This window comes from Erinaceus europaeus, chromosome 19 (assembly GCF_950295315.1).
Source record: "Erinaceus europaeus chromosome 19, mEriEur2.1, whole genome shotgun sequence".
In the NCBI taxonomy this organism is placed as follows: Eukaryota; Metazoa; Chordata; class Mammalia; order Eulipotyphla; family Erinaceidae; genus Erinaceus; species Erinaceus europaeus.
Window position 1 is genome coordinate 54756660 of NC_080180.1, and position 16274 is coordinate 54772933.

Consider the following 16274-nt stretch of genomic DNA (forward strand, 5'->3'; position numbering starts at 1 on the left):
TGACACATCACCTGGTAGAGCCTCGATTAAACTGTGCTCAAAGTCTTAAGTTCAAGTTCAGCGGCAACTGGGAGCTCCGCGGATAAGCACAGAGGGTCTGAAAGGGTAGTGGAGTGGCCTTTCTCTCCCTCTCCACCCCCCACCCCCCAAGTTAAGGAAAAGAAAGATAGCCTGAAAGGATTTTCTGGGTAGTGGAATTGGGAATATCCAAGCCCCCTGTCCAAGAAAGGAAGGAGGAAGGGAGGGAGAAAGAGAGGAAGGAAGGAAAGAGAAGAAAAAGAGAAAGAGAAAGAAAGAAGAGTAATTCTTAGTGACCAGTTCCAAAGATGGAGCTCTTGGGACAGTAAGCTTTGAAGACACATGTTAAGTAATGTCAATATAAAATAAAATAAAAATATTTGGGGAGCGTGGCTGCTTATTTAATATTACTGTCTGGGAGACTTCTCTGTCTCATGCTCCAGCCACCTGGCTCAGTGCCACTCTGACAACATTCTGGAGACCGTCGAGGTGGAAATGCCAGGGCTACCCAGAAACTGTCCACTCTGTGGAGCCCTTGCCGAGTTCAGCGCGGGGCGGGCGGGGGGCGGGGAGAATGGAGCTTGCTGGAGCCTGGAGCCTGGAGCCGCCGTGTGGGCTGCTCCCGCCAGCACATGGTTTCCCAGACTGGGAGGCGAAGGCACCTGGCTTACATACTCACTCGGTAGACAGGAGATGTTTGGGCCACAACTTCCAGCTCCTGAGCGCTGCAGGTGCCTGTAGCCTGGAATGTCTTAAAGCTTGAGGCTTAGCAAGTACTGTCGGAGCGGGGCATAAGTTGTATTACGGGATTTGTGTAGCTTAGAGCTGCCATATCCCAGATGAGTTGCCCCAAATGAACCTCCAGATGCCTGAATGGCGGCTCCTGGACTCTGCCTTCAGTCTTGGCGAGCCAGTGCCCGGCTACCGACACCAGAAGTTTGCATTACGCCAAGTTCATCTCTTTCCTAAGGTGATTCATACACTTTCACACGATTCTACTCAAAACGAGGCAAGACTATAAAATGAATAAAGCACGTAGCCAAAGAGTATTTCTGTGAAGTCATACTGCAAAGTCAGTGCCAGAGACATACCAAAAAAAAGGTCGTCCTCGTTTCACCTTGTTGGGATGGACATTTCTGTGCATGTAATCTAAGTGTACAAAATGAGGTGATGTGAAATGTGTGTGTGACATGGCCTGTTTTCTTGAAAGTCAGGCTATATTGAGTGCGTGGTACTCTTGGTTTAGAGAGTTCAGTTCCACACAGAGAAAATAGCAGTGGAGGGGGCTGGGTGGTGGTGCAGCGGGTTAAGTGCACGTGGTGCAAAGTGCAAGGACCAACATAAGGATCCCAGTTCAAATCCCCGGCTCCCCACCTACAGGGGAGTCGCTTCACAAGCGGTGAAGCAGGTCCGCAGGTGTCTGTCTTTCTTTCCCCCCCTGTCTTCTTCTCCTCTCTCGATTTCTCTCTGTCCTATCCAACAGCAGTGACAACAATAATAATAAATACAACAATGGGCAACAAAATGAGAAAAAAATGGCCTCTAGGAGCAGTGAATTCGTAGTGCAGGCACTGAGCCCCAGTGATAATAACCATGGAGGCAAAAAAAAAAAAAAAAAAAAAAGGAAAAGAAAATAGCAATGGAGTTTGATGTAGATTTGTAGATGGGGTCGGGGGTCTTGACCCGGATCCTCACACCAGCTGAGCTTGTACCCAGTCCCTGGATTTTTTTTTTTAGCTACATTCATTGATTTTATTTCTTTGTGTAAAATATTCAAATGAAATTATGCAGTGTTTGTATTTTTAATTTTACATAGGGTGTAACAGAAAGGGAAATGAGTGGTGGCCGGGGGCTCAAGTCCAGGTGCTTGCTCATGGTAGAGAGTATATTCTCCCAGCCCTCCTGTCAGTCTCTTCATATCTGATTTTTCTCTCCCTTGGCATAACCCCCTCTGGGTCCATCCGCATTGCTGCAGCGGCAAAACCCACCTTTACACAGGCGAGTCGAACTCTGTTCCTCACTCCTGCATCATTTCATGAGCATGGCGGTGATGTCTCACTCTCGGCCTGTCAATAACGCTGTTGTGTGAGTGTGGATACATCCACCTCTGCAAAAGACGTTGTGGAATGTTTCGGGTCCTTACCTAGAAGTGGAGCGGCTGGCTGTGGAGTTTCTTATTTTAATTTCCCTGGAATGCTCCGAAGGCCAAGTCCATTTCTTTTAGTCAGTCACCTTGCTTTCTGTATATTCCCAGTGCTATCCTTCCCTTCCCCATATCATGCAGATCGCTGACTTCCTTTGTTGTCTTCCTTTGTCCTCTTTCTTTCTTTCTTTCTTTCTTTCTTTCTTTCTTTCTTTCTTTCTTATTTATTCATAAAAAATATTTTTCAAGCTGTATCTATTTTATGTGTGTTGGTATCACGGGGGGGGGGGGGGGGTAGGGGGGGCAGAGGAGCCAGAGCCCGAGTTAGTACAGTGCTGAGGATTAAACAGGGAACCACAAGCTAGCAAGTCCTGAGCCATCACCCTGGCCACTCGGAAAGCATTTTTTGAGCCAAGATAGACACATGGCGTTCCTGTTCCTCTGTCCTGCTCCTTCACATTCACAAAAGCTCACCAGACACGAGTTCTTGCCTTGCAGTCTAATTAGCATTTAGAATGGTGGGAGTCAGCTAAGCCTTTTTCTCTCTATCCACACAAATTCTGCACTAAAAAATCATCTCAAATACAGAGCCAAGCTCAAAAGGGAAAAGGGGGGAAAAGTGTGAGGGCAGGAAATTCATAAGCAGAATAGTGTAACTTGGAGAGAGATGCCTTGTGGGTGGGTATCTGAATACAAACAGGAGCAGGAGAAGGAGCTGACAGGACTCCAGCAAGGCCGGGCCTGGAGCTGGAGCCCTGTGCTAAGCCAGACATCTCCTTCTGTTGACAAGGACAGTAAAGCCCCACCCAACCGCGCCCGCCTACCAGGGACATGGCAAGGAAGCAGGAAGCCATGAGGTGCAGAGTCCAGCTAGGAACTGCACACGCCTTGCAGAAACAGCACATTAGCTGAGAAGTGAGAATAAAAGCAGGGCCAGAAAGAGCCAGACACTCAAACCCCAAGAGCTGCAAATGCCAACAACTGCCTGCAGGCCGCCTTCTCCTAGACACCGAGTCACCCAGAAGACAGGACCTGCCAGAACAGCCTGTGGGGCCTAGTGCAGGGTAACATCCCGAGGAACCAGATTCAAACCTCTCAAAGAGGGAAGACATCGCAGCAGGCAGAGCAGAAGACTTGCAGGCGTGAGGTCCTGGATTTAATCACCAGTGTCAGAATAATGCGCTGGTTCTGTCTCTAACTGTATGTGCGTGTATGTGTATGTATGTGTACATAGATTTCTTTATCTGAAATTGTGAACATGTTAAAAGTATTCTTAGGCATAGTGATGATATCAGGCAAATGAAGAAAGGAATGGGGGTCATAAAGTCAGAAGCTCTCACTAAGAATTGAAAGTATGCAAGTCCATAATGTAATAAGTATTTTAATGTCGCAACTACTTAAACAGTAAGTATGGAATATGGGGTGAAGAAATATCCAGCAGTTGAACACCAGACTTTTATGGCTGAGGCTTGAAGGGCCCAGGTTCAATGCCTGGCCCCATCAGCAGTCCTCTGGTAGAGCTCTCACTCTCACTCATCAAAGCAATCTTTTAAAAATGGAATGCAGATCCAAGTCTGGTAGTGGAGCAGAGGGAGATTATTAAAGAGTTGGATCAAATAGAAGGGAAAGTAAACAGAAATCTTGCACCCGGACCTGAGACCCACCACCACCACCCCCCCCCCCAGTCCTTTGCTTTGGTGCAGTACAAACCCAGTCCAAGTTCTACTTTGTGTTTTGTATTAATATCAGATGTTTTTTAAATTTGTTTATTGGGGGATTAGTGTTTTGCAGTTGACAGTATATACAGTATTTTGTACATGCGTAACATTTCCCAGCTTTCCACATAACAATTCAACCCCCTCTAGGTCCTCTGCAATCAGTTTCCAGGACCTGAACCCTCCCCCCCCCCACCCCAGAGTCTTTTACAATACACCAACTCCAGTCCAAGTCCTGCTTAGTGTTTTCCCTTCTGATCTTGTTTTTCAACTTCTGCTTATGAGTGAGATCATCCCATATTCATCCTTCTATTTCTGGCTTATCTCAGTTAACATGAATATCAGACATTTTTAAGGCAAAAAAAAAAAAAGATTGTTAGGAATAGAGATGATACTTGGTGATAGAAGGAGAGAAAAGTTAAATAAAAAGGGGTAATGATACGAAGAGACAAATATTCCAAGAACCTCTAGTGGTAACTAAATACTTGGGGAGAAAAGTGCTTAACGTGAGAGAAGAAGCACCAGTAAATGTAATCTGCCTGCCCTTTCATGCTGTGTCTCTGAGAGTTGCACAGGGGCCTCCTGGGCCATTGTCTGCAGTGGCAGGAAAGGAACAGCAGCCCGCATGCCCCTCAGTGGAGAGGATAAGGATTTGACACTCACTGTGACAAAGGAAACTTGCAGCAGTGAGGATGCTGCACTGCTAGTTACCTGCATGGAAACAGGTGTGTCGCGCCAGCACAACACTGGATAAGGCTGGGCTGGCAAAGGGCGTGTGCAGCAGATCTCAGATCTGTATAAAACAGAGACACCGGGGGCCGGGTGGTAGCGCAGCAGGTTAAGTGCACGTGGCGCAAAGTACAAGGACCCATGTAAGGATCCCTGTTCGAAACCCCCGGCTCCTCACCTGTGGGGGGGGGGGGGTCGCTTCACAGGCAGTGAAGCAGGTCTGCAAGTGTCTTTCTCTCCCCCCCCCCCCGTCTTCCCCTCCTCTCTTCATTTCTCTCTGTCCTATCCAACAACAACAACAGCAATGGCAACAATAGTACTAGCGACAAGGGCAACAAAATGGGGAAAATGGCCTCCAGGAGCCATAGCTTCGCAGTGCAGGCAGCGAGTCCCAGTGATAATCCCAGAGGCAAAAAAATAAAAATAAATAAGTAATAAATAAAACAGAGACACTGGGTGTTTCACAGGTGCCTAGTGAAATCTGCATATAATAAGAAACTGGTCATCCAAGCATGTGGTGCGCTTGAATGAAGAGAATGAGTGGGACACAGTGGCAGACAGAGTGGGCCTGACTTCTGCTGGGTTTGACGTGAAAGTCTGAAGGGAATGTGGCAGGGATCTGAACATTTGTCTGCATCATGATTCTGGATGGTAGCTCCATAGGCTCCTGCTGTCAGTGTGTGCGTGTGCTGCGTGTGTGCATTTGCAAACGCCCAGTAGAGGAGGCACAGCTTAACAGGACTTGGATTCAAGCCCCAGACCCACCTGCAGAGGGAAGCTTCCTGAGTGGCTGAGCAGTGCTGCAGTTTTGTCTTGTCTGTATGTCTATCTTTATCTCTCGCCCTCTGCGTGGAAACGGCCTCTGGATATGGTGGAATCATGCAGACACTGAGCCCCAAAGATGACCCTGGTGGAAGACAAAAAAAAAAAAGTTTCTTAAATAAGTAGAGCTTCCAGTTTATGATGGAAAAGCAAAGACAGTAATAATGCAGAGCAAAATCTTCTTTGCTCCATATGGCTTCTGTGCTTATAGCTTCTCAGGGTGGAGAGAATGGCCAGTTGAGGGGCCCCAGGAGCTTCCTGGGGGAGGGGCCACAGTGCGGGTCCTACAGAAGCCTTCTGCCATCAGGCAGCCTCAGAGACCAGCCACCTTGACCTCTTCTGTTCCTTTGGCAAGTGTTCGCCCCACCCCCCCCTTCACTTGTTCCATACTGGTTATCATAAAGTGGTAGGCAACCAGGGCCTCTGGAACATTCATCACTGTGAGAAAAAACATCTAATAAACGAAGCAGTGCCGTGCTTCTGTCTCAGGGAAGCATTTGGGTTTGCTGGCGAGAAGTGGGCGATGGGTGAAAACTTAAACAAGCGGGTATCTGTGACTCAGCCGCCGGGTGGCTTTCTGCCTGTATCAGAGTCAGCTCAGGGGCCACACATTGGCAGCTCTGCTCAAATGCTCCCTTTTATATATTTCTTAATGGAATGTCTGACTTCACACCCAAGGCCTGACATCTCCCAGCCCCATTTCTTGCTTTTGTGAGCGAGTGAAATAGTGTTCTCAAAGGACCACCCCACCTCCATGGAGTTCCTCTCATGGTCGTGTTTGCCGTTCTCCATGATGGTATCAGTGGCCGAGTGCAGGGCCCCATGTGTGCTGGGCACATGCTCTGCCAGGGACTCTCCCTGCCCCCTGGGTCCTCCTGTAAATGTGCTGCCATGAGCGATGCTCATAATACGCTCCTGTAAATGAGACAGCTCCCAGGTAGCAGTGCAGCTGGCCCCCACTGTGCTGAGCCCACGGCCTGCCTGAGCACTGTGCGTGAACTCACTGCCCCACTAGCCACAGCCAGTCATTATCCCTTTTGACATCAAATGAAATAATGGCACACTTGGCAAAGGGTTGCTTCCAGAGCTCCTGACACTCACAGCCTACGAGTCCCCAGCAAGGCAGTGCTGGACGACGGTCATCCCATCCCCCAGTCACCGTGAGCAACGCCTTAAGTCCCACATCTGACTCACCCGGTTGGATGTCTGAGGGGTGGCCAGCCTGGCTGGAATTCGAGCCTTGTCTGCTCACGTGCTCTCCCTTCTCTCCCCGCAGAGAGAAGATGCATCAGTCGGCCATGTACGAGCTCTGCCAGGGGATGCACCAGATCAGCCTCCAGTTCGTCCGCCTGCAGCTCACCTTTGAAGAGTACTCCATCATGAAAGTCTTGCTGCTGCTCAGCACAGGTACGCAGGCTCGCCACCACCTGTGCTCGATCACCAGATGGCCTCCCTGTAGGAGAGTTGCCAACGTATAATGCTAGGTGGTTGGTTCATTAAAAAAAAAGGGGGGTCGGGCGGTGGCGCAGTGGGTTAAGCGCATGTGGCGCAAAGCGCAGGGACCGGCGTAAGGATCCCGGTTCGAGCCCCCGGCTCCCCACCTGCAGGGGAGTCGCTTCACAGGCGGTGAAGCAGGTCTGCAGGTGTCTATCTTTCTCTCCCCCTCTCTGTCTTCCCCTCCTCTCTCCATTTCTCTCTGTCCTATCCAACAACGAATTGCGTCAACAAGGGCAATAATAATAATAACCACAACGAAGCTACAACAAGGGCAACAAAGGGGGAAAAAATGGCCTCCAGGAGCGGTGGATTCATGGTGCAGGCACTGAGCCCAGCAATAACCCTGGAGGAGGAAAAAAAAAAAAAAGGGAGTCAGGTGGTAGTGCAGCGGGTTAAGCGCATGTGATGCAGGGTGCAAGGACAGGCGTAAGGATCCCGGTTCGAGCCCCCGGCTCCCCACCTGCAGGGGAGTCGCTTCACAGGCAGTGAAGCAGGTCTGCAGGTGTCTTTCTTTCTCTCCCCCTCTCTGTCTTCCCCTCCTCTCTCCATTTCTCCCTCTCCTATCCAACAGCAATGACATCAATAATAACTATAACAATAAAACAACAAGGACAACAAAAGGGAGTAAATAGATGAATATATATTTTAAAATAAGGAAAAGTTGTGCCCTGGGTGGTGGTGCAGTAGATAAAGCACTGGACTCTCAAGCATGAGGTCCCAAGTTCACTCCCTGGCAGCACACGTACCAGAGTTATGTCATGTTCTCTCTCTCTCTCTACTCCTGTCTTTCTCATTAATAAATAAATAAAATCTAAAAAAAAATGTTTTTTAAGTCAAGCAGGTGGATAAACAGCCTCGGTATTTTTTTGAAGTTATTTTTATTTAGTTATTTTTTATTATTGAGTAGAGAGAGAGAGAGAAATTGAGAAGGGAGGGGGGACAGAGAGGGAAGGAGACAGAGAGACTCCTGCAGCCTTACTTCACCTCTTGTGAAGCTCCCCTCCCCCACCCACCCCCCACCCCCCCCCCCCCGTGCAGGTGGGGACCAGGGGCTTGAACCTGAGTCCTTGAGCGCTACAAGTGTGTGCTCTTAACCAGGTGCGCCACCATCTGTCCCCAACTTCGATATTTGATGAACTAAGTTACTTGCAGAGTCTGAAGCTTAGGGTCTGTGACAGCATCCCCCCTTTCCCTGCAACCTCCCAGCCCTGAAGTATTGACTCACTGTCCACCAGATGTGGCGGAGGGAGTGGGCCTGAGCCTGCCCTTGGGGACTCCGGGCTGCAAGAGAGTCGGGGCTCAGGGCACCTTGAGGATAGGGAGCCTCTGCCAGGTCGAGCTGGAGCTGGTGGGGCTCAGAGAAGAGAGCTTTTCCGCTGTAGGGATGTGGCAAGGGCCATGGAGAGCTTCGTTAGGGTGGCGGAAAGGCTGGGTGCAAAGCACGTAGGGTAGGGGCTTTCCGGTCAGGAGTGAGTGGGCCAGAAAAGGGCAGGCAGAGCTGGGCAACAGAGGGAAGCCATCCAAGGGAGTTGTTGCAGCTGTCCAGCTCTGTGTTCTTGTTTATGTTTTCATTGAACTTTTCAAGAAGCATCAGTGTTGGGGAGGAGATGGAGGATGGACGGAGTGTAGACTGGACCAGAAGATTCCGTGTCTGTTGAGGGCGCGCAAACTTCATAACGTAGGCAGAGCAGTGGGGGACAGGTTACGTGTTACAGCTCTGAAGATTGCTATGCCAGTGGACAGGGTTAATGGGGAAGGGAGAGAGACAGGGACCAACCAGGAGGTCTGAAGCAGTGGTCTGGACAATGATGGTTTCCTGGAATGATGGGTAAGAGCCAAGGGACTCGAGAACCAGCAGAGTTGGTCTTGCTGTTGACTAGAAAGGAGACTAAATGTGGCAGTAGCAGAAGGGACACAGGGAAATAACTGGAGTTGTAGTGATGCCTCTAAGAATGTGCCGATCCCGGGAGGCGACTCAGTACCAGAATCCCTGCCTTAGGGTGTGGGAGACCCGGAGCTCATTTCCAGCACCACCTGGGAGCCCCGTGGACAGCACCAAGGGGGTGGTGGAGCGCCATGGGTGGTGGAGCAGTCAGTGTGTTGAGTGTCTCTCACAACCCTTCTTTTCTCTCATGATAAGAGAATAAACAAGAAGTCTGCTCAGGGGAGTTGGGCGGTAGCGCAGCGGGTTAAGCGCACATGGCGGAAGTGCAAGGACCGGCTTAAAGATCCCGGTTCGAGCCCCCGGCTCACCGCCCGCTTCACAGGCGGTGAAGCAGGTCTGCAGGTGTCTGTCTTTCTCTCCCCCTCTCTGTCTTCTGTCTTCCCTTCCTCTCCATTTCTCTCTGTCTTATCTAACAACAGCAATAATAGCAACTACAACAACAGTAAGAAAAAGAAGTCTGCTTAGTGGTATCTGAGCCCCTGGATTCACTGGCTAACAGTGCATTAAAAGTAAATGATGATGATGACGACTCAGACACTGAAGTCGGCCGGGGCAGGGCTGCTCAACACTGTTGTGCATGACACCCTGATCTTACTCCCCAGCATCAGATACAGTTCTCTCTAAAAAATTAAAAAACAGGCTGATGTTGGGGCTGGGAGCAGACCCAGGACTGGAAGGGCAGCCTGGTGGAGTATGCAGCGGGCACCCACCTCAGCCCACTTCACTGCTGTGTTTGGTTTAGCCTTACAGAGGTTGTTTGTTTGTTTTATTTTTGTTCAAATGGATGATAGGATTTAAATGAATTCCTTTCTCAAAAATCCATGTGACACAAATTCTTTATTAAATTTTGATGACTCAGCCTTCACTAGTGTCTCTCCCTTTTCCATTCATTTAATCAGCCTGCCTATAATCGATTCTGATGCCGTTTTGAAGCTCCCTGAGTTGGTTTATTAGCTTCCAAGCAGACCAGCACCTTCAACTCTGATTTCTGCAGATGCAGAAAGAGCAAAATGAAGAGACAGAAAAATCTAATAGAGCTCACAGGAACCGCAGGCTTCCATCACCCTGTTTTGCTCGCCTGTGACACACACATGGACACTTTTCTTCTCGCTTTGAATGTCTGGCTGCACACCTGGGTCAGGTGGTATGGGGCAGCTCTGAGCAGTAACATCAAGACAGTCCTACAGACCAGGAAAGCAGACAGACTTCCACCCAGCTGTCTCTCTGCTCTTCCCCAGCCGTTGACTTGGGCCATTCCCAGTGACCCTGCAGCACAGAATAAGTAAATCAGAAAATCTGGGCAGAGCTCCAGAATTTGAAGTTTTGCCTATGTTCTCTTTATTGGTGGGTTTGTTTCAACTTCTCAAAAATCTGGCTAGGAAATCAGTATAATGTATTTGCAGTTAGAGCCATAAAATATGGGTAATATTTGACACAAGTTATTTATAATGTTGAGGAATGTTGATAACACAATTAGGAGAAGTATGAAGGCCTTCAGTTAACCTTAGCAGAGGAATGGCTTAGCACTGAGGTGTCTTCAGTCTATTCTAATTTCAGATGACTTTTTCCTCATAGAACGATTCATAAATACCTGTTCTGAAAAACCAGAGTTTTTTTTGTTACTCATTTTGAACTAAGTATGAAGAAAGGTATGTTTGAAATGTTTAACTTATTTTGGACAGTGTAGATGGTTCTTTGCAAACTTTCAGAGAGTTTCAAGTTAACATTAATTGTTGACTTTGACTGTTAATATCCTGATAGGTGTGTCTTATACTGTAAAGACGAGGTTTTGATTTAAAGAAAAAAAAACCCACTATATAATGCATGGCATTTAACTCCAATTTTTGACTGTCGGATATGAAACCACAGCTAATATTTGAGGCAGCCTGGGGAATTTGTGCAGTTGCTGTGAGATGTATTCCCCCTCAGTGATAGACTCAGACCACAATTCAGAAGCCTCAACACTTAAACTCTTAAACTTAAATTTAAGATTAAGATTATTCACAGAAAACTTGCATTTAATTTGCAAAAGCACCCCTATCCTTATCCAGAACCCCAGGGTTTATCTGGAAACAGTGGATGGACTTTCCTGGCTTTCACGGTTACATGTAACATTCAAAAGGGGGTACTTAACCCTCCTGATGTGCTGGTGACCCACCCAGATTAATATTTATGCCCATTATAGTAAATTAGCAAATCGTGTGATTAGGGAGTAAACGAGCAGTTTTAAACCCAGAATATTAATGTCATCACAAGACAGGTTTTCATTAGTTCTTCACCTTTTAAAAATAGCTTGTTTACCATGTTTATTTACTTTTATGAGAGAGAACAGACAGAGCAAAGTCCCACTCAGCCCTAGCTTGTGGCAGTTTTCCCCGTTGCTGAACACTCAGAGGCCTCAGGCTTGCCAAGTCTCGTGCTCTAGGCTTGAGTTAGTTCCCTGACCCTAAATTGCTTTATTTTTCATAGTTAAGGCACTGACACAACTATTGATTTGTCACAGTGAAAAAAACACACACACTGAAGCAGAGTTTTTGAAGGGACCACCGAGAGTTCATTGTGCCCTGCGCCTCCTTTTTGAAAGTGTTTGCACCTGTGTCCTGGCAGGTCACAGAAACACTAAAATCCCAGGGGACCCTCAGTGAGATTTTTTTTTTTTCCATTTCAGTATATAAAAGCTAGCTACATACAAAAGGGATGACAAAAGCATAATCCTCAAGTTGCTTTCTTACCAGAGAGACTGGTGGAAGCGTCTGACTTTGCATCACACTCAGAGCCCTGGCGGCGAGATCCCTCCCACTGCACATACCAGCCCCAGCGCTCGGCCCCCTGGCCTGTGACCCTGTGGAGAGTGTTCCTCTGCACAGGCATCTCCTCTTTTGCGCGCCTTTGAGACCTGAACTTGAATGGAAATGTGGTACTCTAATTCTAGTCTAGGATTTGACTGTCTGTGCTTCCCCCAGTTGTCATGGAAAGGCCAAGTACATCTCCCTGCTTCTGATGTAGTGACGAGTTAGTGTGCAAAAAGCAATTGGGCGACAACTCACACGCCCAAGGCAGTGGAGCATGTGCCCAAAAGGCAAAGTGTGGAAGCAGACAGACCCCTTCTGTGCCATTCATTTATCGTCTTTGGATGAGTGTTTAAACCATCAGTCTTCTGCTTACCCTTCTATGAAACGATCATCAGTCATATATATACATCGTGTCATAAGATTGATGGCAAGAGTAAGCAAGCTAAAATATGCAAGGTGTATAACAATGCACTTCTAGTAAATCGCCACTGGTTTTATTCTTTTGTTTTTTTTATTTTTGGATAGGACAGAGAGAAATCAAGAGAGGAGGGGAAGACAAAGGGGAAGAGAAAGACAGACACCTGCAGACCTGCTTCACCGCCTGTGAAGCAACCCCCCTGCGAAGCAACCCCCCTGCAGGTGGGGAGCCGGGGGATTGAACAGGGACCCTGATGCCAGTCTGCGCGCTTTGTGCCATGTGCGCTTAACCTGCTGCACCACTGCCCTGGCTCCCCTGGTTTTATTCTTTTGTGTATGAGGTGTATTTAAGTTACAAGTAGATAGTGGCTATATTTTTTCAAGAATGTAGTTAACAGAGACTCGTTATCAATCTGATTTTGAGCCTAAGAGCCTCAGGTGATTCTAGGCCACCAGCTGCTAAGACACTCACACTGTTTCAGGCTGGGCTATGGATTAAAATAAAGAATTAAATTAAAGAAGCCAGAACTCCCACCTTCTGTACCCCCAAAACAATTCTGATTCATACTCCTAAATGGGGAGAAATGTTAGGGGAAGATGACCAGACAGCTACGAACCCCAACTCCATCAGGACCCAGAGAGAGAAGAGGGAAAAGGAGGAATATTCAGATGCAGTGATAGATTTACATGTGACTTGGAAAGGAAGAGAAGGTGGCACCTTAAAAAAATGAGCGAATATATCCAAATCCAGACAGACGGTTGTAGAAATAATAGTTCACCCATATCTGCTGAATGGGAGAACTACTGTGCCTTACAGTGGAGGGACTGGGGATTCAGAACTCTGGTGCTGGGAACGGTGCAGAGTTGTACCTGTTACCTTTTAGTTTTGTAAATCAATATTAAATCACTAAAAAAAAAAAAAAATCAAACCTGTTTTCCACTGGGAATTTACATGCATGCATTGCTTCAACACAGTTCCAAAGGATGGCCTCAAGTGTCAGACTGCATTTGAAGAAATGAGGACAAATTACATCAAAGAACTGAGGAAGATGGTGACTAAGTGTCCCAGCAATTCTGGGCAGAGCTGGCAGAGGTTCTACCAACTGACCAAGCTCCTGGACTCCATGCATGACGTGAGTAAAGCCCTCAGTGCCTGTGACGTCCGCAAGCACACACCAGTGACCAGAGGGGGATGGAGTGTTTGGAGAGTTGTTGGGGGGTTGGGAAGAACAGGGTGAAATGCCAAGCAAGAGTAAAACACTGATGGGAAAGAGAGTGTGTCTTCTGGGGTTACCTCTGCAACACACTTCACTGGAGCAGAAAGACGAGGCCCTTGTCCTCTCCAAGTGGCAGAGGGGAAATAAATATACTCACAGTAATGGAGGAGCCCAGAGGCTGGGCCAGCGAAGGCCCTGAGGTTTGCTGCAGGTGGCAGATGGAGCTTCTCGTTTCTGCATGCCCCTTAGGAGATTTTAGTTTGCTTAGTGGAAATGTTTGCTCTCACATTGCATCAATAGAGCCCGTCATCCGCAGTTGTTAATCTAACAACCCAATCTTCCAAAAACATTATTCATGACCCAGGGCCAGCTCAGATCTTCTCAATCTCTGCCAAATTTCGGATCCTCTATCTGTGAGTCTGCCTAGGGGTCACCTTTCTTGTCTTCTGTAAACACAGAAAGTAAATGACGGCCTCACTTCTAACGTTGTCAGTGTAGCTTAGGGGGTGGATTCGCAGATTCTCCCAGAACACTGATTTGGAGAACCTGCCTTGATTAAGTCATTTCAAATCCATTTCTTGTTGCACTTTGCAAGCAGCATCTGCAGTTCTGTCTGGGAGAAAGTCGTCCTCAGTTATGCTAATTCTCCCTGCCTATGAGGTTTCTGTACCTTTGTTTGGAAAATATACTGCCCAGGTTCAACCTATATGAACTGAACAGGAAACCCTCTCTCTGATATCTCTGTATTTAAGGATCATGTTGACAAGTCGGAGGGTCACTGTTATAGGAGCACCAACTATGGAAATAGCAGGCCATTCTCGAGAAGTGTGTCTGTGCCAGCGGGCGGGCGAGTGGGACAATCTCTGTACCCTGAGCGCTGAGAGAACGTCACTTGATAACGAACGTCTACCAGCCAGCACACATCTCTCCAATCTTCGCTGTCTCTGAAAGTTTGTGTGTGGTCAGCAGACCTCTAGTGCCAGGGGCAGCATGTCAATCTCACAGTTCCCACCACGTGGGCACTGTGATCCTTCCGCTGATTTAATGCAGTCTTAAAAGAGTATCCCTCAGACACTGGGGAGCAGAGTAGCTGGTGCTCCCCACAGCTCACATAGAAGCAGGGAACAGAGATCAACACACGGGACGAGACACAAGACTACTCTCCACCACCACCACCACCCCCGCCATTCCCCTCTGCAATAGAGGGAGAGAATGTGAGGCCACAGCACCAAAATGTTCTTTCCATGTGGAGGGACCAGGCTGAACCCTGAGTCGCACACATGGCAAAGCAGAACACTAGCCAGGTGAGCTGTTATCCTGGTCTGTTGGTTCTCCTTGGAAGTGCTCAGAGTGCGGTCTGTGCTGAATGTGTCTTGGTGCACTGTCTCACCTGTTCAGATGCACAGCAGGTACAAGTACAGGGTCAGCTGTGTGTGTGGGGGGGGGTCACAAGACAATGTGGAGATGTCTGGTGCTGAAGCAGCAACCTGCGTATAACAAGACTGACAGCAGACGCTAGAACTTATCTTTCCAGACTTGCAGAACCTTTGCGCCTCAGCTGTATCGTGGAAGTCCTCTCATGAACACCAGTGCTCAGTGCGCCAAAATGCCCTCTGCCAGCTTGATGTTAGCGCCAGCACAGGACTTGGCACTACACTGGACACCCCCACACACAAAGTTGCAAAATGACTGTATTATAAGTGAGGCTTTATCCCAAAGTCCTTAGGATAACCCACATTGAAAGGACTTTTTGGTGCTGCGGTTTCAGGTCTTTTTTTTTTTTTTTTTAACTGTCGCCTGGATCATTGCTGGGGCATGGTGCCTGCGTGTGAAACCCGCTGCTCCAGGGGCAGTGTTTCCTAATAGAGGCAGAAGAAACTGAAGGAGGGGAGAGAGAGAGAGACGTGCAGCACCGCTCAGGAGCTTTCCTGCTGCGGGTAGGACTCTGGTGCTTTCACTCAGGTCCTCGAATGAGGCCATGTGTGTACTCTACGGGGTACACCACCACTTGGCCCCTGTGATGCACTGTTTGAAAAGCACAGCTCAGGTCTGACACACGTGCATATCTGAAGCTGTACGCAGTCAGGACCACGCTTTGTACATTTCATAGAGATGAGTCATGCAGAAAGCAGTCTGCTTTAACTTGGCACCGTGAGGCCGGGAGTCCTTGGTGTCACTGTGTCTGCCAGTAGTTCACACCATCGTTGCTGAATCACATCTTCGAGAGCTCATATGTCACAATTCAGGAGTCCAGTCACCTCCTGACAGGCAGTTGGGCTGTGTCTAGGCTGGGGACTATTACAGATGAAGCTGTTTGTAGACCAGTCTTTGTAAGGGTGTCGGTTTTTCCATGGGTGGATCCCTAGCAGTAGAATTGTGGGGTCAGAGGATAGGTGTGTCTTCATTTTTATGACACTGCCAGACTGGTCTCAGAGTAGCTGTAGTGTCCTCCCGAGAGCTGTGAGAGTCTCAGGAGCCACATTGCCTTGTTAGCTGTCTGATCATGCTCTGGGAGTCCAGCTGTTGGCATAGCTGAATGACAGAATCTCACTGTGCTTTTGATGTCCATTTCTCTATGATGATCTTTTTTTAAAAAAAAATTATCTTTATTTATTGGATAGAGACAGTCAGAAGTAGAGAGGGTAAGAGAGAGAGGGAGAGAGAAAAGAGAGACACCTGCAGCACTGCTTCACCACTCGTGATGCTTTCCCCCTGCAGGTAGGGACCAGGAGCTTGGACCTGGTTCCACGAGCACTGTAACATGTGTGCTCAACCAAGTGTGCCACCACCTGGCCCCTATGATTATCTTTTCATGTGTGTGGTTGCTATCTTTTTGTTTGATGAGTTATGTGTTTAATTCTTTTGCTTCTTTTCTTTCTTTCTTTCTTTCTTTTTAGTTTTGTTTTGCTACTGCCAGGGCTTCACTGCTCCAGACCGTGTGTGTATTCAGGAAATTAGGAGAGTTAAAGGGCATGAGGG

General features: G+C 48.0%; 1 protein-coding gene across 2 annotated transcripts in view; it reads left to right on the top strand.

Moving 5' to 3' along the window:
• The window catches only part of NR3C2 (nuclear receptor subfamily 3 group C member 2), a 335429-nt gene that overhangs the window by 300846 nt on the left and 18309 nt on the right, over positions 1-16274 (top strand). For both annotated transcript variants that reach the window (XM_060178985.1, XM_060178986.1), the window contains exons 7-8: positions 6704-6834; positions 13054-13211. In XM_060178985.1, coding sequence (XP_060034968.1) covers positions 6704-6834; positions 13054-13211 — 289 coding nt within the window. The remainder of the gene's footprint in view (positions 1-6703; positions 6835-13053; positions 13212-16274) is intronic.